General features: G+C 48.7%; 2 protein-coding genes across 2 annotated transcripts; both read right to left on the bottom strand.

Annotated features, from left to right (window-relative positions):
- Nucleotides 1–724: 724 nt before the first annotated feature.
- Nucleotides 725–3415, bottom strand: LOC117222576 (uncharacterized). Its single transcript, XM_033474343.2, has 4 exons — nucleotides 3165–3415; nucleotides 2770–3082; nucleotides 1764–1879; nucleotides 725–1698 (listed from the first exon to the last, which is right to left on the bottom strand). The coding sequence occupies exons 1-4, from the start codon at nucleotides 3409–3411 to the stop codon at nucleotides 1241–1243; spliced, it is 1134 nt and encodes a 377-aa protein (XP_033330234.2). The 5' UTR covers nucleotides 3412–3415; the 3' UTR covers nucleotides 725–1240.
- Nucleotide 3416: 1 nt separating this feature from the next.
- LOC117222575 (uncharacterized) lies at nucleotides 3417–19349 on the bottom strand. The gene is made up of 17 exons (XM_076521007.1): nucleotides 19154–19349; nucleotides 15693–15901; nucleotides 11596–11759; nucleotides 11342–11482; nucleotides 10612–10814; nucleotides 10341–10535; nucleotides 8806–10272; nucleotides 7682–7948; nucleotides 7286–7508; nucleotides 7093–7227; nucleotides 6838–7028; nucleotides 5444–5706; nucleotides 4391–5362; nucleotides 4197–4328; nucleotides 4014–4130; nucleotides 3790–3951; nucleotides 3417–3710 (listed from the first exon to the last, which is right to left on the bottom strand). The coding sequence occupies exons 2-17, from the start codon at nucleotides 15885–15887 to the stop codon at nucleotides 3417–3419; spliced, it is 5121 nt and encodes a 1706-aa protein (XP_076377122.1). The 5' UTR covers nucleotides 15888–15901; nucleotides 19154–19349.
- Between the last annotated feature and the right edge of the window lie 8494 nt (nucleotides 19350–27843).

Raw genomic sequence — 27843 nt, 5'->3', positions numbered from 1 at the left:
ACTAAATAAACTACAAATATTTACATCATCTCATGTAATACAGAATTTGACGAATAAAGTTTTTTTTTAAATAGTTGTTGCATATAAAGATAGCATTTCAAATATATACTACTATTACTGCTATTAATACTGTTTAAAAAAGGGTTTATTCGCAAAATTCTATACTACACGAGAAGACAAAAATATTCATAGTCTATTCGCTATTTCAAAAATCTGATTTTCTCCAACCCTGATACGGACCAGAAATTGAAAGGGTTGAAACCCTTGCAACGCGTTCGATCCGGAACCTAGTCAGGATTCGTCGAACTGTTTCGGATGCTGCACGGTTTTTCGGATTTTTGTGCGGCCAGGTGCGGATTCATGGGTGCTGGTTGGCTCTTGAAGAGCAATTAGCCTTCGGTAATCGAGGGCTCTGGCCGGTTTTCGTAGGTAGATTAGCGGGTCCGTTGTACGCGCGTGCAAACACGCGAGAGGCCGTCCAGTTGATCGCAACGACAGGACGATTTACGAGGTTTCGCAGGGCCGGCTGTCGAGCAGATAGACCGAACGTGTCAATTACGATAAAGCTCATCGGCGATCGATGTATCTGATGAAATTATTTAGACGGCCGCTGTCAGGCAACGACGCGACGCGCAGCGCCGCGGCCCACCCGGGTTTACCACGATATTACACGGCGTCGCGTCGCGTCGCACCGATTCTATCGCAAATACAATTACTCCGCCTGTAAATACGTCGGCGTCTACTTTATTCGCGTACGGGCAATCACCGTCGAAAATTCAGGTCCGCGGATGGTATATGGTATGGTCGATGAAAATTTTATTACAAATTCGCGCGGCTATAAAATTAATTGTTGATCCTGCCGCACGGGGCGACAACTTTATTACGCGGTGAAACGACACCGGTTAAAAGGATCCGCTTCCGCTTTTAGTTTCCTGGAAGTTAGGCGAAACTTCGGATAGAGATGTTCGACATTCTTCGAGACTTCCCGGGGCTCTCCGGCTGCTCCGTGGAGCTACCGCCGCGGTTTCCCCGGGAACAGGACTTCGGATATTGTCAGTTTTTCAATGTTCAATCCTGGAGTTCTTAATCGAGCGTCCCTCCGTCTCTTTAACATCTCGGCCGAGCCTGTAATTTATCGGCCCCGGCGTTCGGGTGAACTTGTTGACTCTTCGGCTGCTCTCGTAACTTTCTTCTGTTCCTCGTCTCGCCTCGCCTCGCCGCGCCTCGCCTCGCCTCGCGTTCAACCTTTCGCCTCTTGTCTCCTCCGTGTATCGCGGTCGTTATCCGAATAAACATTTATCTTCTCCTCGAGCCGCCGCAGTTTCTCCTCATCCGATAAATAAGTGTCGCAATCTTTGCCACTGTGATACTCCGACGCATGCCACCCCCGCAAATCATTGCCCTCCGAACTGATCGAGAAACCATTGTCCCTCCTCTTGCCCCTTAACGACGACGCGCTGCTGCTGCTACTGCTGCTACTGCTGCTACTGCTGCTGCTGCTGCTGCTGCTCTTCTCCTTGTCGATCTCGGTCAGCTTCTCGAACAGCTTCTTCTCCCGCAACCCTTTTCTCATGTCCTCGCCGAAAGCGACTTCCTCCAGCTGCTCCTCGTTCGCCTTCCTCCACGACTGCTGTTTGTTCAACAGCAGAATCTCGTCCTCCACTTGGTTCTTGCCCGTTATCGGCTCCATCTCCGTCACTGTCCTCGAAAATTAGAATAAACACAGGATATCTCAGCGTATTCGACTGTCCACAACAGCGTACCTTGTTCCGTCGGTGCACTGGAGCACTTCGTCGATGCGCTCTCCGAACTCTTCGGATCGGAATCGTCGCCGTCTTTCCCCGATTCGTCGACCAGAACGTCTATCGACGATTCACTCCTGCGAGAAGCGAATTGCATCGTTTCTCGTGGTTCGGTTTAACGAATAGTTTAATTTTTGTAATAATAATCTTTGTCCGAAGCATGCTGTCACGGAAAGGGTTAAAGGGAAGAAATTGTTCAAGAAGAAAGAAAAGTTACGCGCGTGTATGACCAAATCACAATTGCGTTGTAATAGGCATAATTGAATAACGCGTTTTGAGCAATGAAAGGAGCTAGCAACAATCCAGTTGAGATGTTTTAAACGAGTGTCAACCTAACCACAAAGCGATATCACCATATCCCGCAGTGGGGTATATCGATCGATTTTGCATTCACTTGGAAAGCATTGTATGATTTATGTGTTCTCTCGAATCGTCCTTTGCAATATGTAAAAACGGGGGGATCAAATATATATATATGTGTACTCTAATAATTAATCGAAAAAATATTTATATACATATATATTAGATTGGAAACTATGAAACGGACGTTTTTGTTTAGTTTGTGTTCAGCTGCGACTGTGTTCATTGTAATGTGCGCTCGATATCTTTATTTATAAATTTTAAAGATATTCTTACTCATTTCGTAAATTTTTTTTCGTGCTTGTATCCTATTTTCATTTTATATTTCTCTCCGAAACCAGATGGAAACGAAACGCGATTTTTACATCATTCAACGCCCGTTTCATAGTTTCCAACCTAATATACAATATACTATTTAATTTATATTTTAACAGAAACGAAAAAGTGAAAAATGTATCAACTTCTCCCAGACTCCCTGCTTGTAGCAAACCGAAAATATCGTGATCAAATAATGTCAGACAGCTAGCAACATTTCGACAGGAAAATCTTTTTGTTTTAAACGCGATAGCCGAAACCGAAATTGTTCCTTCCGCCCTCCCCCACGTACTTTCCGGAGCTCTGGTCCTCGAGGCTCTGTTTCTGATGGCTGCCGTCGCTCGTCGACGCATCGACCATGTCCATGGAGCTGTAGATCACAGGTGCCTCGAACCCCTGGTGGAACGGGGCCCAAAAATCTTTGTCCAAATAGTCGCGTTTCCGTCGCGTTGCGGCAGCTTTGTGGCCAGCGCTCTTGTGCCGCGGCTGATCAATAGCACCCGCAGCTTTGTCGCGTCTCCCGTGATTCCTTTCACGTTTCCTTTTCGCTCTGTGCTTTTTACGACGCTTTCGACGTTTGTCCACGCTCCTGACAGCCCTGCGCCCTGAAACGTCGACGGCCGACCTTTGTCACGCGGGCGGGAACGCGCGCCAAATTACGCTACACTCGCGCAACCTGCGACATACTGTCTCGATCATCGTCCATGTCGTTCTTCTTGGCCGGTTCCCGAGCGTCGACGACGTTCATCGCGATGCTATCCGGTTCGTCGAACGTCTCCTCGTTCGTCGCGTTTACCAGCCCTGTTAGATACTCGGGGACTTCGGTGGTCGAGTTCGTGAAAGAAGACTCTATCGTCGAAGGCTCCGTGGAAGACTTCGTAGAAGACTCCGTGGAAGATGAAGACTTCTGCTTGGACTCGACGTACTCCAACATCGAATTCAGCTGTTTCTCCTGAAGGGAACGAGAACGAGGACTTCAGCATCGCGGTTTTCGTAGGACAAATGGTACTCGACACTTGCCAGGTAGTCGCGGACCGATTGGACCTTCAGCTTCTCCGCTTCCGACAAGGCGTTATAGTCTTTAATCAGGTCCCTCATTAAGCCGAGCTTCTTCTGCATTTCGGCCAGCTCCGCCTTCAGCTTTTCTTCGCTCGGGCCGCCTTGGAAGAGGAACTTCTGTTGTGGGAAGCGAACGACTGTTTCTACGGAGTGCACCAGAGGCACCGACGGCAACTGGAAAGAACAATAGACGGCTCTTAATAAATCCTCTCGGTCGGTTACAAGGCTGAGGTCGGTTACAACGTTTACATGCCTGGCTCTGTGTAGTTTCTCCAGGGTTGACTTCCAGCATCCAAGCCAGGAACTCGAGCAGATCGGGCGGCAGGGACACGCACGTCTTCCTCTCAACCTCGTCGAACACCAGACGGTTCAGGAGCTGCATGACTTTCTTCATCAACTCGTCCGTGTGTTTGGTCTAACGAAATCGAATCGGTCCATTCGTCTCTGGCAGAACGAACGATAAGGCATTCGGCTTACCTCGGTATCGTCGAGAACCTGTCGGTACCTCTTGTTGGTTGCGATAGCGACGTCGGTCTTGTAGTTGCGATAGAGCCCCGGGCCCAGGGACGTCTTCAGGTCCTGGTTCTCGTGCACCTGAACAATTTCGTCGGCTAATTCTTTACGTAAAGCCAAGCAGCACTCCTGGAGATCAGGCTCTACCTGATTGTAAACCTGCTCCACAATCTTGCCAGCGAGCTCACCGTGAAGGGCGGCATCCATTTGAGACTCGTCCTGGACGTTGTCCGCTGCCAGCAGCAACGAAACCATCTTCCTCTGCTGATCCTGCGCGTTCTAAAAGATCACGAACTTCGATCAAATCGGTTCAGCGATCGCGGCGAAGTTCGATCGCTTACATCGACGTCAGGCGTCTTCTTGCGGTGCCTTTTCTCTTGGAGAAGCCGTTGACTATCCCCGAGCACTTTCGCTTCGCCGTGGTCGGTCTTACTTTTCTGAACTTCGGCGCGATGCTTCAAGTTCTTGGACCCTCTTTTCTTGTGCTTCTTCTTGCGTTCCTTCGCCTTCGAGTTCTCGGAGTGTTTCTTGCGGTGCCTACGTTTCCTGGTGTTGCCCGACTTCTTCTGCTTGCGCCCCTTCTTCTTCTTCTTTTTCTTCTTGAACCCTCGAGCCTTCTTCTTCTTTTTCTTTCGATCGGTCTCTTTCTTCGCTTTCGGGCTCCTGGCCACTTTCGCGCGACGCTTGTGATCCACCGCTTTCTCTGGATAATTGTACTCGAGGTCAGTGTCGGGATCCGAAAGCCGCGGGAGATCCTCCTGCTCTTGATCCCGGTCGTACCGATCGCGCTCAGCAGCACCGTCGAAGCTGTCCCGACGTTCGCTCGCATCGTCGAGGGGATCCGTCTCCCGTCTGATTCTGGCATTGTCCGTTTTCCCTGAACTACGCAGGCTCGGATCCGCGCTGAACCCGACCTCTGAACCCACGGCGTTCGGAACGTTCGAGCTGCTCCCGGTCCGAGCTATTTCCGTGGAGGACGAGATCGATCTTTTGTTCACGTTGGACCCCGGGCCCGTGTCCTCGATAGTCTTCAGACCTCTGCCGAGCCTCACGGCCGTGTCCTCGTCGAGATCGTCGACCCAGTCCGACGGCTCCACGAAGGACTCGTGGAGGTCCCGCGGGCTAATTACCGTTTGTTTCGGCCGATCTAGATTTTGGACTTGTTCCCGGCGGAACTGGGCTGCCGGTGGCACCGGATATTTACGGGTTTCGTAAGGAGACCGCGAATCTGTGTCAATATATTGCCGGCGGCCTGTTAATGACCAGCCCGCGGCGTCCTTCTCCCCGGGCGCGTCGTTTCTGCCTCCGTTCACCTGCGATTCAAGGTTTATAGAGCGAAAGGAAAGTAAGTCGGGGCAATAATTTATCGGGAACGCTTAGGTTCGCTTTTTCACCTTTTGTAGACGCGGCCCGCCGTCGGCCCCGATACCGCCGCCCGGTCCTCGTAACTTTTCCACGGTGCTGTTCGCTTGCTCCGGCCCCCCTTTAAACATATCGTCCGTGCTTTTAAGGGCGAAATAATTACTACGGGAAACGTTGCTCGCGGCCGGGCTCTCCAGCTGTTGCGACGACTCGGCCCGGTACGATTTCTCCGACGTTTCTCCGCCAGCCGATCCGTCGTGCGCCAGCAACAGAGGCAGCAAGTTCGGGCTCGGCTCTGTCACGGTAACGTTGAAACATTGATATTCGGACGTCAAGGTAGACGCTGAAGAGTCGCCGGATGTAAAGAAACCGTGCACGTGGCAGATGCAATTGCCATAGCCATTGGAAGAAAGAAATGAACACGCGGTAGACAATTGTCAAATTCGAGGATGGAATTTATCGCTCCTTGTGTCATTTTTTAAAACGCTTCGTACCAGTTCACTCTGCGTTTGCATGTTAATGCATCGTTCGAATATGACGACGAGTATATACAAAATATTATATTATAGTACACAATGATATAATTTAACCGTGCGAGTTACTCCTAATGGCACAGTAAACTGTCAACAAATTTACTCATAATTACATTAGGGAATTGATTGTAAATGCTCTAAGAAAATGCAAAAAAATCTGCATTATTCTGTTGCTCCTGTTTTAGCACACACAAGATATTATATTATAATACACAATGATATAATTTAACCATGCAAGTTACTCCTAATGGCACAGTAAACTGTCAACAAATTTACTCATAATTCCATTAGGGAACTGATTCTAAATGCTCTAAGAAAATACAAAAAAATCTGTGCATTATTCTGTTGCTCCTGTTATAGATTCATTCTGTCATCTTCAAATTATATTCATCTTTCGTTGCTTTTTATTATACGTTTCTAATATTCGAATACGAACGTGTCTTCGACAGATTCTGCGTTTGAAGACGATTACGATACATCGGCTTCTAAGAAAGCGCTTTGAAAAAAGATATTTTTGCGACGATTATTGCTAATACGATAGAATAACTGAGAAATGAAGCCTCGATCTATCGGAACACCGTCACGCGAATTTGTTTATATCTGGTGCAGAGTCTGTGCACTATTATTCGTGCTAATCTATAAACATCAAATAAATGCGACAGTGCATCCTAGTCCTGCGCGGCTTCGGGCTGCAGCTTGATCAGTTAGCGAGCATCGGAATAGAAATTACTTAGCGATAATCGGCTCACGATTCATTGCTGAGACCTGATGAACTAAAAAGCACGGTAAAATTATGAGGATAGAACCGATTGATTAGAGAAACGTGTAGGAGTAGGGCCCAGTCGCGCGGACGATTTTTCACCAGCAGCTTGACACTAATTTTTGTCGTTTACCGGAGGCTGAATTGTCCTCCTCTCTCGGCTCCACAACAACGTTAATCGCGGGATCCTCTTTGTCCTCGAGCTCGTGGTACAGTCTCTGATCCCCCTTGATCCTCGGCCTGATCTTCGCCTCGTCCTCGCTCCAGTCGTACAGATGCTTCAACTCTTCGTACAGCGGTACTACGCTCTCCTTTCTGTCGTTTCTGCGAGATAAGAAACGTTGGAATCGCGCGATCTCATTATCCACGGGGACAGTTAAGACGATACTTGGGATCCGTGCACTGGTAGTCGTCGATCGAACCGGGAACCACCGCCTCGTCCATGCTCATGATGTACTTCATCGGCTTCAGTATGGCTTCGTCCAAGAGCTTCATTTCTTTCCCTTCGCGGCGCACGTTCGACCTGAGCGAACATCGGCCAGTTTAGCACAGACTAAACAGTGCCCTCAGCTCGATCTAACCTGCCTGATTGGTGCCGCGATCCGTCCTGAGCTATGTCGAACGTCTCGACGTTGGCCAGGCCGGAGGACTCGTTCGGTTTCGGGGTGGTCGCCGTCTCGTTCTTCACTTCGTCGGATAGATAATACTGTACGGGCGTCTTGTTCTTCAGTTTCTCCTTCCGCCTCCACTGCTTCTCCATTTCCTTCGCTTGCTGGTCGTCCTTGACCGGCGGCGCAGCGGCTTCTGTCGCAGGTTCAAAAGTCAGTCAGCATTTTGGCGGCCTCTCTGTCTTCGAGTCTGTCACGGTGGTACAGCGAGCGGTCGACAACGAGAACGTTCTCGAGATCCGACTTCGCGAGACCATAGCGGTCCTGAACTTTCGACGATCAGGAAGCGCGCGCGCGCGCGTCATTTACCGAGCCCCAGGTTCGAGACGATCGCGTTCCGCTCGGAATTTGTTTTAACCGGTTCCTGGTCGCCAGTGGCGTCGCGAACTTGTTGCTCGACATCGTCGTCGTAGTCGTAGTACGCGATGAACTCAATCGGTTCGCGTCGCTTTCTCACGCTCTCTCGCTTCGTCTTCTTCTTCTTCCCCAGCTTGTCCGATATCAGCACGTTCACCTTCGCCTTCCCCTTATCTTTCACCGGTGACCGCAGGGTCCTCAGCGGCTGCACGCTGTTCTCTGCGACAAGCAACGCACGTTAACGCTAAACCTACCACGGTCAAAATGACCGATTTTTTATTTTACGATACTACGAACTTTTTGGAGACCTCTTCGTGGGAAATGATCGAACAAATTATATTGGGTCTAGCGGAAAGTTCTGTCCGTTTAAGAAATGAAAGGAAATAATGGATTTTTCATAAATTTAGTAATATTTATTGTACTATATAATTTGCGTGCTGCAATTTGTGGGTAACATTTTTCAAAAATATATGTATCAAATGAACATGTGCATACCTATCGAAATTTGCAATGACATTATCGGACAGAGCTTTCCGGTAGACCTAATATTATTGAAACAAGTCTCATAATTAAATTATGTTTATATAACCTATATTATTATTTATATAACCTAACCCTTATATAGCCCTTATATAACCTAACTCTTATTTATATAACCTAATATTATTGAAACAGGTATCATAATTAAAACTTTACAAAATCCAAATGAATTCTATCTTTTCACTCTTATGAGTCGATGCATGCTAGTCGTGATTGCAGTATGGTGCTAGTAAAAATAACTGTGATGTAAAAATAATTGTAATTTTCACGCGTCTAGAAGAGGAGCACGTTGGAAATTACGTTCAAAAATAATTGACAAATAAAATGACAAATGAGCCCCGAGCACGATAAGTTCTATCTTTGACGAAAATGTCCGCCGTTCGAGCGTCAAAGAAGCCAAGAATCTCGTGAAACACCGCGTTCAAAGTGATCAAACTAACGAGCGCATAAAACGCGGAGCGACGGCGGGGGGGGAGGAGGGGACAATCTTATTTGCGAATTCTGGAAATAGCTAGGAGCCGGTGAAAATGACTTGCCAGCCTCTCCAGCCTGCCGCGTGTCCTCTTCCATGTCGTAATTCGATTCAGCATTCTCAACGTCGTCGTTCGAATACTCCATGTACTGCAGTATCCTCCGGCCGAATGCATCATTCAATTTCAGATCGGCCACGCCGTCGGGAACTATCACTATTTCATGATACTTCGTCTTTTTGCCTGCCTCGTATTGTTTAAGATCGTCGTCCGGCGCGGAGGAGCCGGCATCGGCCGGAGATGCAGCCGCCCCGACCGGCGGTGCATCATTGTTCTCGGTCAATTTCCCTTTCGCATCCTCTTCTGGCTGCTCCTCTCGGCTCTTAACTTCGTCCCCGGCATTTTCCTTGGCCAGCGACGTCCCGCCGGTGTTTACGCCGGTCCTGCCGCCGGTAGAATCGTCGTAGAACACTCGAGAGCCGTCTTTGTCTCGATTTATCAGCGATTCTTTGACGGTCGCCGCGTTCGTCGCCTCTTTACCCTCGCCCATGAACGCCAACGTATCTTTAAGCATATCGCCGTTTTGTTTGCCAAAAATGCCGGCTCCACCGACCAGAGGAACAACGTCGTGTTCGCTGTTCTTCGGGTCGGCCGGGTCCACCAAAGACTTCATCTTCACGTTGTAGACCGTCGAGAGAGTTTTCTCGGGTTCGCCGGCCTCGTTGCCCAGGACCAGCTTCTTCCGCACGTCCAACGTGTTCAAGACGAACGGAGCCTCGTCCTTGGAACCGCGGCTGTTGCTGAACTGGATCAGGTCCTTGTTCTCCGACTTCAGGAGAATATTAATATTTCCCGATTCCGGCCTCGTCCTCCGTTTCTGAGACAATTTCCCAGCCCCGCTCTCATCCGACCCGAGCGCCGCCTTTGTGAGCTCGCCGTCCTCGCTCAGACGCCCCTGAGGTTCGAACACTTTGATCGCCTGTTCTCCCTCGGCCGAGACAGTCTCCTCGGTTTTCCTCGCCGCCTCTGCCTCCTCCGAGCTCGGTCCGGCCGAGCTCCGCGCAGCCTGCAATCCATTCGAGGCTGGCCCAAAGGTTCGCAAAGAATTTCCCACGAGATCCTCGCCCTTTTCCTCGATCCGCGGCGACCTGTCCTCCATCGCGTTCGAATCGCGCCGAGACAGACCTCTCCTCTTCTGGTCGCTCTTCGGGTTGAACAGAACGTTGCCGAATGCCTCGTCCTTCTCGCAACTGCCCTCCGTTTGCGGAATCTCCGCGTTCTCCTCGACCGAACGGCGCTTCTCGGTCGGCGCCGCTTTGCTGCGTCTCCTCTTACGGTCGTGCAGCTTCTTCAGGGCCTCGTCTTCAAGGTATGGCGTCCCAAACCCCGCCCGATAATATAGTTTAGGGTTGCCGGGGCCGTCGTTGCCTTCGGTCCGCTTCGTTCTCCAAGCTTTCCGGTTGCTCTTATCCTCGAGATCTATCTGCTCGCGTTTACTCAAGTTGGAAGGTAACCCCGAAGACTCGGAATCGGCTGAAAGCGATCGGCGAACGATGCTCGAATTATGGAAGGATTAATCGGAATGGAAAGCGAGCTGTCACCTGTGTCTTCGTCATCCGACAGCATGTCGTGCTTCTTCTTCCCCCGAACTCTCTGCTCCTCGACGTCCTCTTCGACCTCCACGTTCTTGGCGGTGTCGTGAACCTTCTTGTCGGCCTCGTTCAGGCTCTTCTTCAATTGCAACAGCGTCTCTTTGAGCGCCTCCAGCGACGGCGACGCTTCCCGGTCCTTTACACCTTTTGAAAAGGGAGTAAGATCACTCCGTTCTTTAAGGATCCGCCGAAGATTCATCCCGCGTTAGAGTTAACGAACCTCTGCCGAGGAGATGATTCTTGGGATCGACCTCGTAGTCGCGGATCCATCGATCCTTCCGTTTCTCTTCCGCCGGTTCTTTCGAGTTCAACCAGTCGCTCAACGAGCAGATGTCTTCTGTCTTGGTCCAATCCTTGGGCACCGTGTTGTACAAGGGCTCGCCCGTTCTGCTCTTTGAAGACGATTGCCCTGACCCTGGCACACTGAAAGATTACATATACGTCCGGTCGAAACTATTCGGTTGTGTAACGAGTCCGTTCGCGGACCTCTGACACCTAGGAAAAGACCAGGGAAATTACACGAATTCGAAGCGATGGTTCAGATGAATTTTGAGATACGTTCTCGTGGGACAATTTCTATGCAACTTAGCTCAAACGAAAGTTGGTAGTGTCTACTTTAAGACAGCGTAGGTCAGATTGCGATAGAATGATGAGATCGTTTGGAAACATCAAAAGGAATCGACCTCTGACATCGTGGGATTTATCAAATTTAAATGGAGAAGTTCCGATGGATTTTAAAATACGTTCCAGTGGAGTTATTTCTACGCAACATAGCTCAAATGGAAGCTGGAAGTGTCTACTTTTGGACAGAGTTATTATTATTAGGCTGAAATTGTATAATAAGTCCGTTCGCGACGATGACTGCAGAGTACTACCGTTATCTTACAAGAAAACGCGAACGGACTTGTCACACGACCCAGCACAATTAACTTTGATTACCGATCCCGTACCCATTTTGCGAGTCGTCGAGGAGGTCAATGTCCCTTCGAAACATCGAGTCGTCGTAGGATCTCTTCCGCCTCGATTTACCAGCGTGATGATTCTTCGACGCCGCGGCGGATCCAGACACGCGTGACAGCTCCGACGGCGACCTTATCGAAGAGTGTTCGATCGGAATTACGGGGAAGACAACGATTCAAACACATCTTTAATTCATGACGCGGCAGGTAGCTAACACTAGCTACGAATCGATTCTGGAACTCACTTCTGCCAATACTTGGCGCGATTAGCCTCGTGCACGGCCTGATCTATCCACTTGAAGTCGTCCTGGGCTCTGAGAACGTTCTCCAGGAACCTGTTCAACGCCGCGCTGTTCCCGGTGTTTGTCTTCGACGATTGAACACCGCTGCGGACCCGATTGCTCTTTCCCTGCGAGAAGAGAACCCGGCTGATCAATGGGACAAAGCGCTCGTCGCAAAATTGCAGTCGCAACCTGTTGTCCTCGCGGCTGATTCCCAGTCCTGGCGAAGTTTGCGCCGTTACGCGAGAGGCTGAAGCTTCATCTACATCTACAAGACTCAACCTATTAGATCTTTAAGCGACAGAATCGAATCAGAACCGAGCCAGAACTGACTCCAAAGGATCGGAACTGTAATGTTTGAGTTTTACGATAGATTGCTAATGAGATGTTCGCGAGACCAGATCCGTTGTCTTCGAACTTGTTTGCAGGTCTGACGAAGGTCACACATTTTTCGCTAATTTGAGGCTTCGCCTGCTCGACTAACGCTCCATCTATTAGATAATCGACTCTTAAGCAGCGCGATTGAATCAGAATCGAGCTGAAATTGATCCAGAAGAATCTATAGTTTGATGTCAACGATTGATGGATGCCTTTGTTAGTTCGGACCTGTTGTATTCGGACTGGTTTGCAGTTCTGATGAAGATTACACATTCCGAGTTTGTTTAAATGTTTATCCGCGCGTCCATCAGATTAGATCCTTGACGTTTGATCTACAGAATCAAACCAGGATGAAAGCTACAGTTTGATGTCAACGATAGATAGAGATCTTTGGCAATCCAAATCTGTTGTCTTTAAACTCTTTTGCAAAGAGTACACATTTTTCGTCGGTTTGAAGCATCGTCTTCATGTTCAGGCACTAACCTATTAGACTCTCGATCCTTAACATGTTAAGCGCCTGTTGAGGCGGTCAGCCGGCGTTATCTTTTTATCCTTGATACCATACGTCGATGCAGTCCAAACGATAGATTCGCTGTCAGTCTCTGATAACTGACGCCGTTCAAAAAAAGAGTTCTCCGTCGGTCCAAGAGGACTGACACCGCCCAAACGGAAAGTCCACTGTCGGCCAAGCTGCAGAATTAAACCAGAACTATAGCATTTCACGTCTATGACAGTCGGTGACCTTCGGTAGCCCAGACCTCTCCTCCTCGAACTCCTCCGCAACCCATGCAAAGACTGCACATTCCGTTCGCTCGAAGTTCCGCCTGCACGTCCAGATCCGACCAATTAGATCCGCGGACGATAAGGATCTGGATCGAATCTAAAAAAGTTCGAGGTCCCTGAAAGACGGAGACGCTCGCGGGGCGAGAACTGGTGGGAGTCTGAGGGGATGTTACGCGGAGACCCGGGCGTGTCCTGTCGCTGACAATTCTGCGGCTGTAATAATAATAGCGGGCGCGGTGTCCGTTACGCATCGTCGTCCTTTTTCCAGCGCGTACGACGCGGCCAAGACAATGGGATTGCACGCGGAGAACGCGCGGGGCAGCCGCGGATACGGGCACGGTGTTATTAAAAATTCACTCCCTCTAGCGGCTGAAGTGGCCTCTGGCAATCTGCATCTCATTCCCGGCGGGCCCTTGTGCCAGCCAGCCATCAGGTGGCTGCCAGCACGCGGGAAAAAGGGGTGGAAAGCCTCGACCGTGGAAACGCCAGACCGTAGGAAGGGTGCTGGGCCGCCGGTGGCTGCCCTTACCAGCTCCACGGTTGGCCTTTTCGCCCGCCGCCGTTGTCGTCGACGCGGTCGTCGACGTGGCCGCCGACGTGGCCGAGGCGCCGAACGAAAAAAAAGGAGAAGTCTTACACCCAATTACACGCGGCATTTAACTAAATAAACACTCGCCGCCTTCGTTTTCCAGCCCCTGTCCGTGGCCTGCCGCCGCGCCCGCCGACATTTTTCTCCGTTTCCACGGACCTTAATGAAGTCCCGTTTTAATGTGCTTTACTTTGTACCGCTTTTTTTCGGGGACATTGTTTGCCCTGGAACGCTGCGAAGATTTCGACCAGCTCTCTCTCTCTCTCTCTCTCTCTCTCTCTCTCTCTTCCTCTCTCTTTGGCGACTACCTTCGCCACCGCGCTCATCGCCTCGCCCGCAATGAAACTTGATATTCCCCTGTGATCACTTGTTGAATGTTATGTAAATCCTCCGCTTTCATTTGCCTCGGCGAGGTGTGCGTGTGCACCTGTTATTGGCCCGCGGGCTGCGATTCCCTATTTTATGAGCGTTGCATCTGGACGTGGCCCGGCTCAGATCTCGAACCGAATCCCGGAAATATTAACCGCCGCCATTCGACCGGGCCTCTTGTCCCGAGGATAGACGATTCGAGATCCTATCATAATCCTGTATGCTCACGTGCTCCGACGTGGAAGGGTGACGGGTGGGCGCTCTTGAAGCGTCTGACCGACGCGACGGACGGCAGCCACCCGCAGACGTTCCTTTTCGGACACGTTTTAATCTCTCAAGCGTTAATTTCTTTTCGCGGGTAACATATTGTTCGGCCGACTTTGTCTTCGCCGGGTGGCAGGCACCCTTCCGCCACCTACACTCCCCTGCCTCCCTTCTCAGCGATTCGTCCTTACGCCGGATGACAAAATGACAAAGGGGTGGTCGCCCCGGGCCAGCGATATTACCGTTTCCGTTACGGAACTATGCGGACTGTCTACGCCCCTCCGGCCCGCGTATTACGCCCGAAAACGTCTCGTGATTGATTATGCTCGCTGTACTTTTGGCTCGTACCGCCACCCCCTCGTTTGATGGAGAGACGGCGAAAGCAACCGGCCCGCGATCGAGACGCTCGCCGAGACCTCGAACCGCTCGAAGACGACCGTACCACGAAGATTTACGGCGGAGTGACTCCACGGGACACGATCACTTCGAGGAGCTTTTAAATAATTAAACGGCTACCTCGGTTTACGGTCTGCGTTACGTTCTTGTCGAAATTCTGTCGTCAGTGGACTGCGGATCTTCGTGCAAAAATGAGAATTGTCTGCGTCGATTGCGAGAAATTAGGTATTGCACAGAGATTTATTTATTTATTTATTTTTTTGTTAATTTGATCAAGAGAATGTAATAGTACTTTTAAATTTCTCGAACGCTTCGACTGTTCTATATTTGACCGCTGTAAGAGAGTGACATTTTGTAACACTGAGCAGCTGAACAGAAATAAATATAAGCTAATCTATGTATATTCGATATATTCATGTTTGTTCTAAATGCATAAAGATCCGCAGTTTAATTATCTATAATATTCTACAGTTGTAGTAGACAGTTTAGTGGACATTAGTTGTTAACATTCAAGTACAAAGTAACTTGAACAATTTAATTGCCACACTACCACCTCAAAAAATGTGCAAAATTGAAATATTTCATAAAATTGAGAAGTTAAGTCGTATGACGTTAATTATATTTTCAATACCATATGGAGTTACTAATATTCCACCGTGGAGAATAAGTTAATAACTTTGGAGAATATGTTCTCTTCCATCTGACTCAATTGGTGAGAAAATATATTCACTGAGAAATATATAAAGTGTAAATTCTCACACCTAAAACAAAGGATTATCTGCCTATCTAAGTTCAGTAAATTCTCCCTAATTTTCCTTCAGTTTGTAAACAAAAAAAAAATAGACAATTTGGAAAAAGGAGATACGATAATTTAACTCTGCACCTCGTTTTTATCAAACAATCGTATCTTCTCTTTCCAAATTATCCATTCTTGTCTACAAGCTGAAAGAAAATTGGGATGCATTTATTGTATTTGTTCTCTGCATGTATGGCACCATGTAATTTAACACTAAACCTACCAAGCAGTAATACTAATGTACTGCTTCACGAAAGTGAGAAGACCGAATTTATTTAGAATTTGTAAAGTTTTTGTTATAAAACTTTCTCCAATAGTATAACTTATTCAAGCGTTTTCCACGAAAGAATCTCGGAACTTTTCAGAATTGCAAAATAAGAAAGCGGTCGCTTTGACCGCGGTAGGTTTAGTGTTAACATTAATTGTATGACATGCCACGTAATTTAACCTCGACATAAACATTTAAAGATTTCCGCATTCGCTCACCACAGACTCGTGATCCTCGTGGTGAGAAGAAAGCTTCGGTCCTTCGATATCCTTCGACAACTCTTTCCCGTTCTTCTCCTCCTCGTACGCGTGCCGACGTTTGTCCGAGGCCGCGACAGGAACAGCGAGGACAAGAACGAAGCAGATCAGCAGGCTGGTTCGTCTACGACGATCGAAATCGACGCGTGCCGTCATCCTCGTCGCTCCACCTGCGATAGGATTGTTCCCCAGTTAGTCCGGCGTGTTCGCAGCAATATTAAGTTCCAAGGGTGAATAAATTCGCGACCGAGAGCGCGCAACGGTCTATTAAGTCGGCTGATCTCGGGGAAGCATTAATTTCACGGGGGCGCATAATTCTCCTGTCACAATTTGCATTCGGCCTGCTCGCTCTCTTCAGGTGTGCGGCCAGGCCGGGCCGGGCGAAGCGGGCGCGAGCGCGGGAAATTAAAAACGTCCGATCGTAAAGCCTCGAAAGGAGGTGAAATATCACCGGACCCGCACCCTGAATCGTAATCAACCCTTTCCGCTCGGAGAAAAACGCGTCGCGTTCGACGGTTTTCGCCTGGAGACGCTGCAAGGGAAACGCGATCGTGTTCCCGATTCTCGTCGGGAGGAAATTCGAGCCTCTGGCCATCGGAATCGCTGCACTCGACGCTCCTCGTATTTGGTGGGTCTCGGCAAACTTTGCAACCTTTCGCTGACGCGCCAACAATCGACGAAATTTCGTGAGATTCGTGTATATATTTCGTTTAATCGAATTCGAATTGAAACGTAAAGGATTGAGAGTTGTGAAGATCACAGTTCTTTACTAAAAACTGTTAATTTTTACCCCTTTCAGCAGATGTAGCTTGATTATGCGTCGACCAATCTCAATTAAATCGTTCAGTATGCGCGTACCGAGATCTACAAAATGCATTTTTTAAATCTTCGTTCCGGGTACAGATAGAACAATTAAAAAACGAGAGCCCCATACAAGTAATTTAGGTGAAACTTAGTTCGAGAGAGAGAGGCTTGTTTCAAGTATTAACAGAATTTAAAAATATAAAAGAACGCATATTCGTCATTGTACAGTAAACTAATTCCTCAACATTTACCAAAAATAGAAGTCATTTAGGTCAGTTTTAAAAAGCATTACTTTCTTTTCCTTTCTTCAGGAGTTGTAAATCGTTTTGCATACAGGTTGCCTCAGATTAATCCAACTTAATTTATTCATATATACGGGATACCACACTCATTCTACAATACAAAACAGAAACAAAAACATATCATGCATCGTAGATATACATGTACATATATGTATATGATATCATGCATCGCATATCATACAGGTAAATATCGTGGATCGAGGAAAATACACGCGAACCGTATTAGGCCAATAGGGTATCCCGGGGCCCTATCGCCATTCGCTTTGATTGCAATTCGATCCCGCGATCTTTGTCGGCCAACCTTGCGGTAACAGAGGAACAATCTGCGGAGTCGATGACGCTATCCAAACACGTTGCAGGAACTTCGGGAGCCGGTGTTGCTCCAGAATCGGCAATTAGGGGTTAATAATAATTGAAGTAGGCGAGCGTAGTTGGCCGCCGATGATGCGGCGGTAAAGTTAGAAAATCGAAACTACGGCGGTCCTAATTTGAAGGCGGGCCTTGTGTATCGGTGACGTGGAATCGATAGCGCGGATAGGGTCGCGGTTGATTTCTGGCGAGGTAATTTCAGCGAATGACGAGAAAGTTGGCGTATCCGTGTCGGTTACTAAATTAAAGCTGCGCGGATAGAGAAGCGGCAGGGAGCAGGGGGGCGGAGGGGGAGAGGACAGAGTGGAGCGCGCGGAACAAGACAAAGGAAAATAGGGCAAGTAATTAGAAACGAGCCGGGCCGTATTTTACGGCGAGGAGGATTTTCAATGGGAATAATTCCCGCGATGATTCCTGGTTGGTCGTTCCGCGTCACCGATTTTCGGCCAGCCCCGATTATCACCGCGAATTTGTCGCTCCCGATATCCACGGACCGTTCTCGCGAGCCCGCCTGCTAATTTCTCTTCAATATTTCATTCCCTTTGACCGATACGACATAATATCCTGTCGCCGGCTATCGATCGCGTTAACCGTTAACGAAGTTTAATCGTCGTAGGCGCGGGAGGGGGAGGGGAGGAGGTCCGCGGGCCGAGATCCGCGCGGAAACGCGACGATTTTTTGCGGGGCCGCCGCGAATTTCGGGCCTACGAAATTCGTGGTCGCGAGGATCGCGTGGCCGCGGTTGAAACGCGATGGATTCGAGCTCGGTCGAGCGACGAGGCGGTCTGCGTGCCCTCTTGGGACTAATTAAGCGAAGAGATATTCAGCGGTTTTGATCGGCCCCCTCGTTTTCAACGCTCTCGGCGAAACGCCGCGGCGCGGCGGCGAGCGTGCGGACCGATCGAAAAATCCGAAGACCGTAGAAGAGAGTCAAGCGATCGTTTCGTCGATCCATTCGAACGAGAACTGAGAGAGAGAGAGAGAGAGAGAGAGAGAGAGAGAGAGAGAGAGAGAGAGAGAGAGAGAGAGAGAGAGAGAGAGAGAGAGAGAGAGAGAGGCGGCAGGGACGGCGGGAAGATTTTTGTTCTGCTCGAGGAAAAGCACTCAGTCGGCCGTCCTCCCTTTCCATCTTGTCCCGGCCTCCCGCCCCCCGCGTCCACACGTTCCTTTCACCCTTTTGCTCAGACAAAAGTTTAGCATGCCGCGAGCAAGCAAGCAAGCAAGCAAGCAGGCAGGCAGGCAAACGTGGGGAGGGGGAGAAGGCCGGATATTTTTGTCGTTTCAACGAAAAATAGGAAATAAAAGAGCGCGAGTCAGGAGAAAAGGAGAAAAACAAAAAAAAAACCCAGGGAGACATAGGGTGGTGGTTCTCTGCGTCGATGGGGGATGGGGGAGGGGACGCCGCCGACATAATGTACCGCGTAAGAGCCATTAGCTTATTAAAAACAGTGCCGGCTAAACACGAGTAACGAACCGACTGGTGGCCACCGAGGGCTCTGCGACAAAGGCGAAAAATTAGCCTTGATAACTTCGCGTTTCGATGGGAAAAAGGAGGAGGAACCAACCGTTCTGGGGTTGGGGTCCTGACCGAGCGGAGACCACCACCGGAAAGGATCATCTCGGCTTCCACGAGCCTCCGTTCAAGGCCGAATCGCTTCGCCCGTGAAACGCTCTCGCCCTTTCTGTACCTAGACCCGCATTCACCCTGTTCCTCTATCAAAGTTGCCATTTTTCTGCGGAGCTTGCCGCTTCTCTAGGCGGCCATCGTTCTGTCCTTTGACCCCTCTATAGGTCTCGGCGATCGGTTCCGACGATTGGTGCCGACCGACCGACCGACCGGGTATTGCAACTCGAAACGAGGGCCACCGTTTCAAGATAAAGAATTTTCGAAGAACTGGGTCAGAGCCCGCGCCGGATTCGTTCGTCGATGGGTTAGACAATGGTTACCTGACAATGTTTTTATCCTCTGGGCCGGTCGAACGAGCAGCCTCGTTTCCAGATACGTAGGAGCGCGCACGTCATCGGTGATAATATAGGCGGGATCGATTTACGTCAGGATGTGCCAGCCAAACTGCATACGTTGACGTCTCGCATAACAAATTCCGATTGCACGGCCGACTGTTTCGCATCGGGCAATCGATACTTCTCGTTTCTAACGCGCCTCGATTCCAGCTTCTCTGCTTCGCTTTTTCTTCTACCCGTCTCTCTTCGACTATTCTACATTTTCTCTCTCTCCCTCCCCCTCTCTCTCTCTCTCTCTCTCTCTCTCTCTCTCTCTCTCTATCCGTCTCTCCCTTTCTTCCTGACTCTCTCTCCCTCTGACTCTGACTCTGTTCTCGCCCGAGGTATGCGCATTTATAACGTTCGATAAATCTTGGCGGCGACGACGCGTCGTCCGCGCTTACTCCATCGCATCGTCGAGAAATACGGTCCGCGGACTAACGATCGTCGGTCGAAATTCCGTTTATTTCAGCATACGGCCGCCGAACGAAACTTCTTACGAGTTGAACGACAGAAAGAGCAAGAGAGTGTGTGTGTGAGAGAGAGAGAGAGAGAGAGAGGAAGGCACAGGGACGAAGTTGGCCGGGGAATTTCGTTACGAGGCTCGCAGCCCTCGCGGCGAAACATTCAAGCCCGACGCGTCTACTCTAAACGCATAAAATACCGTATAAGTCTCTATATTAGTTTGCCCCGCGAGCTCTATGGATGAACGAGCACACACTCGCCGAGCCGATTCGCAGGTAGCCGCCGTTTCTGAGAGCTCGTTAATAAACTGCCGCAGTCGCGAATCTAGGCTAATCGCTCGAAAATGTCCTCCTCGATCACCGTCCCCGTCCGATCTTAATTAAATTACCCGCGTCTGACCTTTTGTCGCGCTTCGCTGCAATAATTGCTGCATACGTCGCGACATTATCGCGCGGCAAGCGTGCTCGTGAGGCCCGCGATTTAGGGCTCCTGTTTCGAAGGCCTACTGTTTCGAAGAGAGCGCGCGCGCGCGCGACGCGTGCATGTAGCTTTTTAAATATCGCATCGTCGAGCTTGATTCTGCGGAAAGAAATTCTGCGACAAGAAAAAAACACAATTTAAAAGATACCAAGTCGATGCGTCGATTGAACCGTAGCACACAGGATTTACGCGTTCATCAGAGAATGCATCGTGAAACGAAATTCTATAGACTCGAAAGAATTACGCGATTTGGAGCGCTATCAACGCGAAGCATTAAGAAATTTAAGCGACAATATCTTGGAGGACACCGTCGGCGGATTCTGTTGGAGGATTCTGTCGGGAGGAGGATCGGTCCCTTTCTGGTCCCCGGCGCGTCTTTTCCGCTCGAGCTGATTGCGTGTGCACGCATGGCGGCTCGCTTTTGCTCAGGTTAACGCAAATGCGAAAGGGAACAAACAAACGGGGGAATACAAATCTAGAGTGAAATGAACAATGCCCTGGGAGAGTTACTGCCTCCTAATTGAAACCAACCCCCCGGCACACCCTCCGTTTCCTCTTTCCGTTTCTCCCTCTTTCTGGCGCGCGTGTCCCGTTCCGATCCGTTTCGTTCCGGCTCCGTCTCGTTCCCTCTGTCGCGTTTCCACCCTCTTTTTCCCTCTGATCCCGATGCTCGATTCGCGTACCCTCCTCCCTCCCTCCCCCTCACTCTCTATTCCTCTCACTCTCTCTCTCTCTCGCTCGCTCTTTCTGACTCTCTGTCCTCTCCCGTCGCGTACACCCCCGCGTTTCTCCGCGCGCCGCCTAATCGTCCCGTGCAGATGCGTGCCGCGCTTTCTCTCTATCCGCGCATAAAGCGTATAGTTTACGACAAAAGTTCCGGCAACGAGCCTAACAAAACGGCTGTCGGCCCGTTGCGAAACAAGGCCCGGCTGTTTACATGCGTGGAACGAACAAGTATCGATCTAGGCCCGCACAATGCACGCAGGAGCGCGGCCGAAGGTGCACCGAACAAAGAAATCAAGGTAACGCATTATTTCCCGGTATTTCCGGCGTAAATCCGCCCCGCTACGGCCTGATGAAAACGAATTGTTCCCATCCCATGGTGCCCCGTAACCATCGCGCATCCACCGACCCTCGACGACGACTCCTCGATTGCCGATACAAAAAATCCCGGCTGCTTCTTATCCGATTAATAAACGCGATGCGCACGGTTAATTCGCTTCGATCAGGCTCGGACCCGCGAATTCTTTCCACCTCTTCCCCTCCCCTCCCTTGCGCTGTAATCGCGTTGCATCGAGCAACGATTACAGCTCGTTCCGGAGGAATATTTTTCGGCTCGTCGCGTCGAGCGATTCCGCGTTTCGGGACAAAAATCGGAACTTCTACACTAATCGATTCTTGACCTATATGTGTTAATTTTTTTGAAGGGAATACGGTTGTGTTAAGGGAGGACAGTTCTGTTAAGGAAGATTCAGGTGATCTTGATTTTTCGCTGGATAAAAAAGTCTTCCGTCAATGATTGCTGTCGTAATTTTTGTAGAAACTGTGTATTCACTAACCTTTTATTGGGAAGACATTTTTTGCTAGGAATTACTGATTGTCAATACGTTTAGTATGTTAAAAACAGGTTATAATATTTTTCTAAACCCTCGCGAACTTCTTCTGTGCGATCATTTCATTGTATTATTAACCCTTTGTCCGGAATTATCGCGACTCGTTCTTATAATTGTTGACAATTGACAAATATAAAAGCAAGCCACGTTTCTCGAATATTCGCATCTCCCCTTCTCAAGTTGTCCAGCTTCGTTCCCAAGTCGAGGGACAATACGAGAGAAATTACTATAAATCGTGTCCTTAGCAACGTACATTCTAGGACTATTCTTTTTATTTTTCTGAATTGTTTGCGCATGGATAAAGACCACAGACTACGATCATATTATAGTTCATCGAAATAAAAAGTATTGCTTGTTGGAATTTGTTCAATCAAGCGACGCACAATAAACTAGACGACTTATCCGCAACGATTCCATCTCGCGGGTCCATTAACACGGGAACTCGGTCGCGACCCGTCGCCGTAATTACCCGGCGCGGTCCTTCCGGTTCGATTAACGAAGAAAATAACGGAGCGAAGAGCCCGCTCCTCGGGATCGCTGCCAAAATAACATCGTCCACCTGCGCGATGCTCGTGTCGGTCGTGCGGGGGTGGAGACTCGGCCGAAAGTCTTTATCACGGTGTAAGAATAAGAAGTGGCCCGACTCGCATACCACCGCTATAGAACCGCTGCGACGTTAATAAGTTAATTCTAGCGAGTTTCCAGTCTCGAGATGCTAGTTAAGATACGATCTTCACGTTGCGTAGCATTCTATTACTAGTTTTTACATCGTGACAAATGAGCCGTTTATTTTGAAAGTGGAATAAGTCACTTTACCGTAATGAAAAGTGGTGATTTTTTAATGTTTATACGAAATTATTTATACCGAGAAAAATATCAGTATCCCGAGATAACAAATACAAGTAAATCTTCTCGAAAGTTAGCATCCATATTTTTAAACGGTGTTAAAACGCAAACCCCCTGAAATATTTCGACTTAAAAACAAAGTGACTTATGCCACTTTCGAAATAAACGGCGTAGCGTAGCCAATTAGCAGCAATTCGGTATCTCCTCCACCATGAAAAGCACTGAAAAATCAGTGTGTCTAACAACATTGATCGCAAACAACGTAACAAACGTCGATGATTTTTTAAAAGTATACAGAACAATTTCTTCAGCGAGTTACAATTACTCACAAAATTGAATAATTTAACCTTTTAAAACGCGATAACTTTTTTAAAGCTGGATTAAGTGACGCATGCGATACCAGGAATACATACACATACGAGGTCTCGTCAGGGAGAGAGAACTCGTCTTCGCCGGAGCACCCAGCGAGCGAAACCAGAATTGCCTCGTTAAGGTCACAGGAATGGGGATGGCGCCGGGCCACCCATTATTCTTGCGGCGTGCTCTTTATAGAGAAAGTTTGTCCGCGGATTCTCGCGATCCGCGGCTCGCGTGATTTTATAAACAATTCCGGGGCGGCGCGAGGCACCCGGTTAGAGACGCCGGCAGCGACGGGAAGAGCGCGGGCGTAGGAGAAGATCGGAGGAGGGGGTGAGTTTTATCCAGGCGTAGTTTACAGTGGATATTACAGCGAGCTGCTCGCGCGGGCGAGCAGTAAACAATTCGAGGCATTTTAATGCGGCCCCCGGCGGCCCGTAAGCAGGACTCGAAACTAACGTGCCTCCGGTACCGGCCCGCCTCTCCTCCGCCGCTCCCTCTTCTTTCGAAACGTAGGAAAGCGCGAATGAAAGGGGAGAGGGGGGAGGAGAGGCCTTATCCCTTAAGGCCTCCGTACGACCATCGAAAAGGCATGCTATAAGGCGGCTTCGATCTCGAACACCCGGGTAAGCCTACTCTCGTTTCTTTATCCCCGGCCTCCTCGTCTAAGGCTCGTCCCATTCTATGCTGCCTCTTCTTCGCCGCCGACGACGACGCCGCGTTCGACCCACCCCCGCAACCCCGCGAACGTCGATGCGAAATCCTTGACAGATTTGCGGGCTACACCTGGTCACGCCTAGCCGACGTTTTCCGCGGATTCTCCCATCTTCGGCGACCACTTCCCCGGGGTACGAAAAGTCCGACGGAGTCGAAGTAGTCCGGATGAGGAATCAGCTCTGATATTTTCGAAGTTATGCCAAGGTTATGTCAAGCTGGATTTATTCGGGTACTTCGCAATTTTCGAAACAGTGATGACGCAGGGACGATATATTTTATTGCCAGATTATTGCGGATCTTTGTGCAAAATAAAAATGCATCGGTTGCAAGACAAATGAGTCAGGTATAATTTTCTTTATTTTTTAAATCATTTTAACGAGTTCAAATTGGCACAACAATATTTTTAATCTCTTGATGTATTTTGACGAGCCCGACTCGTCATGAAAATTTCTAGTAATACAAATAAAAATTGGAATTAAATTCGAATCAACTGTTATCAATTGTTAAGCATTCGAGTTAATTTAGGCATAAGATAAGCATCAATTTTATGTACTTACAAAGAGATTATCGCAATCGAACAATTTCTAATCGCAGCAACTGCGAAGAAAATGGTATGTCAAGGGGTTAATTACTTTCCTTCCTGCGCAGAAAATCCGCAGTTAATTTATTACAGAAACCGCGAACGTATGATTTTTAAAACTTTTCAAACTTTTATCAAATTGAACGAAATTACTCGAATATTTGGGAGATGTTAGAGCGACTGTACATGCCACACATAACAAAAGATCGTCATGCTTCCTTCAGTTTCGCCGTTATTACAGCCTCCGATCCACAGTCCAGTTCTCCGAGGAAAATATTCTTATGCTTTCGAACAGAAGATCAGAATTATACTGTTCAGTCGTTCTACCATGAAAGTATCTGATTCGAGGAAAATATCTCCGGCGCTTCGAAAAACGGTGGACCGCGAGGGTTGGAACTGGCGGCGGGCGCGTTGTGTCAATTATCACCGGCTCGAAATCTCGTGTCGGTTCAAAGAGCCGATCGATTGTTAATGAAGTGGATAACGTCGTGTATCGCGGGGGGTGGCTCGGCCCACGAACGGGGTGTTTAATGGGTCGTTAACCCCGCGAAACGAACGAAATCCGTCCCTTCCGTTCGGCGAATGCCGCGCGGCGAAACACTCTGATTGCCTTATCGATCATCGCGACAACTCCACGATATTCCGAGGATTTCCTCGAGTCCGCGGTGACAAGCGTCGCTGGGCTCCGAGGTATCGAAGACGTCCGCGGGCTTTATAAATTATTTCAAGCGGCGGGCCGTCCCGCGCGCGCGCGCGCTTGCTCGCTCGCTCGCTCGCGCCCCTTTTAGCTAACAAAAAATTTCATAATTCAGCAGACCGGGCGAACACTCATCGCTAATATATTTCCGCTCAGCGAAAATTTGCCGTTGGCCCGGCTCCAATTCGGCCGATCCTTCAAGGCAGACCTTTAAACTCGTCGCCATTAAGCCGCGTTCACAAAGATAGCAAGCCGCCGCAAGTGTGCAGCGCGGCATCCGAACGAAATACGATAAGCACTTAGCCCGGCCGTATCTATCAAATATAACCCTTATGCGGGGCGGTTAGGGGCGCGGTGTGCACCCATGGGAGTGCCGGGAAAGGACAACCTTCTGGAATTTATACTACGGCCCTCCCGGCTCCCACACCGCCGTCAGCCGCTTTATCACTTATTCATATAGCGTTGCGCGAGGAAAAGTTGCCCTAAGTGCCTATAAACGTTTAGTCGCCGTATGTGTTTCTACGTTTCCGAAAATCCACTCTTCCTGATTCCTGTTTGGCCGAGCCGTGCTCCGCATTTTCAGCCCCGCAGAGCCGGCTGAAATTTTCGCCCGGAAACTCCGAGGGCAGCCGTCGAAACGTCCTAGAAATTGACGAACCATCATCGGTCGTCCCGGCGGAGAAGCAAACGGCGACAGCAAAGTTTCCGCCGGCGAAATTGCGAGATATCCGCGGAATTAATCGATCGCCGGGTCGGCCGAAGAAAAGACTCTGTAATAGGAAAGTTTGATGGCGGGCTCTCGGAATTGCGACGGTGGACAGATACAGAAGGCCGCCGCGGAGATCCCGATTCCTCGGGGATGCTGCTCGGAGTCCTTTTTCTTCCTCCGTTAGCGCGTCATCTCGGAGGTTCAATTTCGCCTTCGATTCGGGAGAAATTTATGGCAAGGCCGGACGAACGAACTTCCATCGCGGAATCGGTCGCCACGGAAAATTCCAACGGCGGCTACTCGACGTCGTTAGGTCCCGCCGCGCCGGCCCGCGATAATGGATAATTAATGCGTCACGATTTAATCGATCGGCGAAGAACGGCCCGCTAATCTCGCTCCAATTATCGGTGCCCGGGAATCGCGGAAACGCGGCGACCGGCGTAGAGTCGAGCGAGAAACGTGAAGAAGCTACTCGTTGGTTGCCAATGTCTGTCCGTCGCTCTGTGCCTCTCTTTCTCTCTCTCTCTCTCTCTCTCGTTCTATTTCCCTTTGGTGATTTTCCCCGCGAGAGGGAAAACTGCAAATTATTTTCCAGTCGTTCGTCCGCGAACATAACGGGTGATCCGGAAACTCTCCGGGGAGTCGGACGAGTCCCGCGTCTCGCGGCACGGATACAGACAGCCTCACGAAATATCCCACCTTATGGTGATCCCATGGCACATCCAGGCCGGAGGGCTACGTCCCCATAACTCGCCCGCAGCACTCTGACCTTTGCCGCGGCTGTGTGCGCGCAGACCTTACGGGAACCACCCCGAACGGGTATTGGTTCCTCGATCTTCGACCGGGTACGCCGATCACCGAGGGGAACTAGAGTTTCCTTGCTACTTTATGAACCGGGGTGGAAGAAAGGATTTTCAAACGTCATTGATTCCCGTGTCATTCCGCCGGAAGGTCAAAGTGCGACAAGGGTGTCGAGGATCATCGATGTTCCCGGTCGCTCTTTGACACCGCCGCTCCGCTCCGGATCCGAGCCACCAAAATAATTAGCCTTTGCGACCTTTAACACTTTGACTGTCGCTCCGGCAAAATAAAAAATTTCATTAAACCGAAGTAATATATTCGATGAAGTTGAGATTGAATTTGTCGCGTTGCATTGAATTAGCTTTGCAACATTCGAAGGTTTCGCCGATCGCAATAAAATGGAAAAGCGACGAGTCTTAACGAAGAACGGTGCAACTGGTTTTAGTATAATGTGTGATGGAAATATGCAATCGGTAAAAAGTAGTCGCACAATTGTTTGTTGATAAACTTGCACAGCACCTTTTTGGAATTTTTATCATAGATTTGAGTTATAATACATTTTTTTATAGACAATTAAATTTAATAGATTATCCCCAACAGAAAAATACAATGGATTATCGTACAAATTAATTTTCTGTTCTGTGCAAATAATTTCGTCACCCACGTATGATTAGGTTAGAATGACAGTGGCGTAAGTTACATTTTCGAAAATCTTCACTAATGTCTTAAAACGTAATCTATACATGCGAAAATGTTGAAAAGACGAGTGAAATGAATTGTAGAATTGCTGTAAATTAATTTAACTCTAAATTATCTTAACAACAGATTTGGTCACCAAACAATACACTGTTTTATCATTAAAAATTGTTCACCTAATTTGCTGAGTAGCTGATTCTCGATCAGCCTAAATATGATATGTTTTTGTTCTGTTATAGTAAAAATTGGTGTTCATCCGTATATGTGAATAAATTAAATTAAATACACATGCTAGCAAGCAATGATACTTCACGTTTTCCATAACATGGAAGACGTCACTATATATTTCTCAATCAATCACGATTATTGAAAGAAGAAAGACATTTTCATCTAACTTAGGTTTCTCACAATTAATTTAGAAAATATTGATTTTGCTCATATTATTGGTTATTCAATTTAATTTGACATAACTTGTACTATTGACTGTACTTCTCACTCTTTATTGATCACTTTAAATTGAAATGCAGTCCATGCAGTCCAATATCATTGTTGGGCATCCTGCACGTTCAAACTCTAAGACACAATATAGATAACACTAATTTTGGATTATTTTTCAAAATTCATTTTTACTGCAATATATTCGAACACAGGTTTACAAGTTTGCTCAAAAAGCAA

The sequence above is a fragment of the Megalopta genalis genome, chromosome 4 (genome assembly GCF_051020955.1).
Source record: "Megalopta genalis isolate 19385.01 chromosome 4, iyMegGena1_principal, whole genome shotgun sequence".
NCBI classification, from domain to species: domain Eukaryota; kingdom Metazoa; phylum Arthropoda; class Insecta; order Hymenoptera; family Halictidae; genus Megalopta; species Megalopta genalis.
Note: the sequence above shows the minus strand (reverse complement) of the source record. Positions and strands in the feature narration are given on the sequence as shown.

What these genes read in the sequence shown, in the direction of transcription:
- LOC117222576 (XM_033474343.2), bottom strand. Translation starts at nt 3,411, where the DNA reads ATGTTGGAGTACGTCGAGTCCAAGCAGAAGTCTTCATCTTCCACGGAG. An exon ending in CATGGACGATGATCGAGACA is followed by an intron (nt 3,083 to 3,164) that starts GTATGTCGCAGG and finishes TCGACGTTTCAG; the next exon opens with GGCGCAGGGCTGTCAGGAGC. An exon ending in CAGTGCACCGACGGAACAAG is followed by an intron (nt 1,699 to 1,763) that starts GTACGCTGTTGT and finishes TTTCGAGGACAG; the next exon opens with TGACGGAGATGGAGCCGATA.
- LOC117222575 (XM_076521007.1), bottom strand. Translation starts at nt 15,887, where the DNA reads ATGACGGCACGCGTCGATTTCGATCGTCGTAGACGAACCAGCCTGCTG. An exon ending in CGTCTCGAACCTGGGGCTCG is followed by an intron (nt 7,509 to 7,681) that starts GTAAATGACGCG and finishes AACCTGCGACAG; the next exon opens with AAGCCGCTGCGCCGCCGGTC. An exon ending in TACCAGTGCACGGATCCCAA is followed by an intron (nt 7,029 to 7,092) that starts GTATCGTCTTAA and finishes CTTATCTCGCAG; the next exon opens with AAACGACAGAAAGGAGAGCG.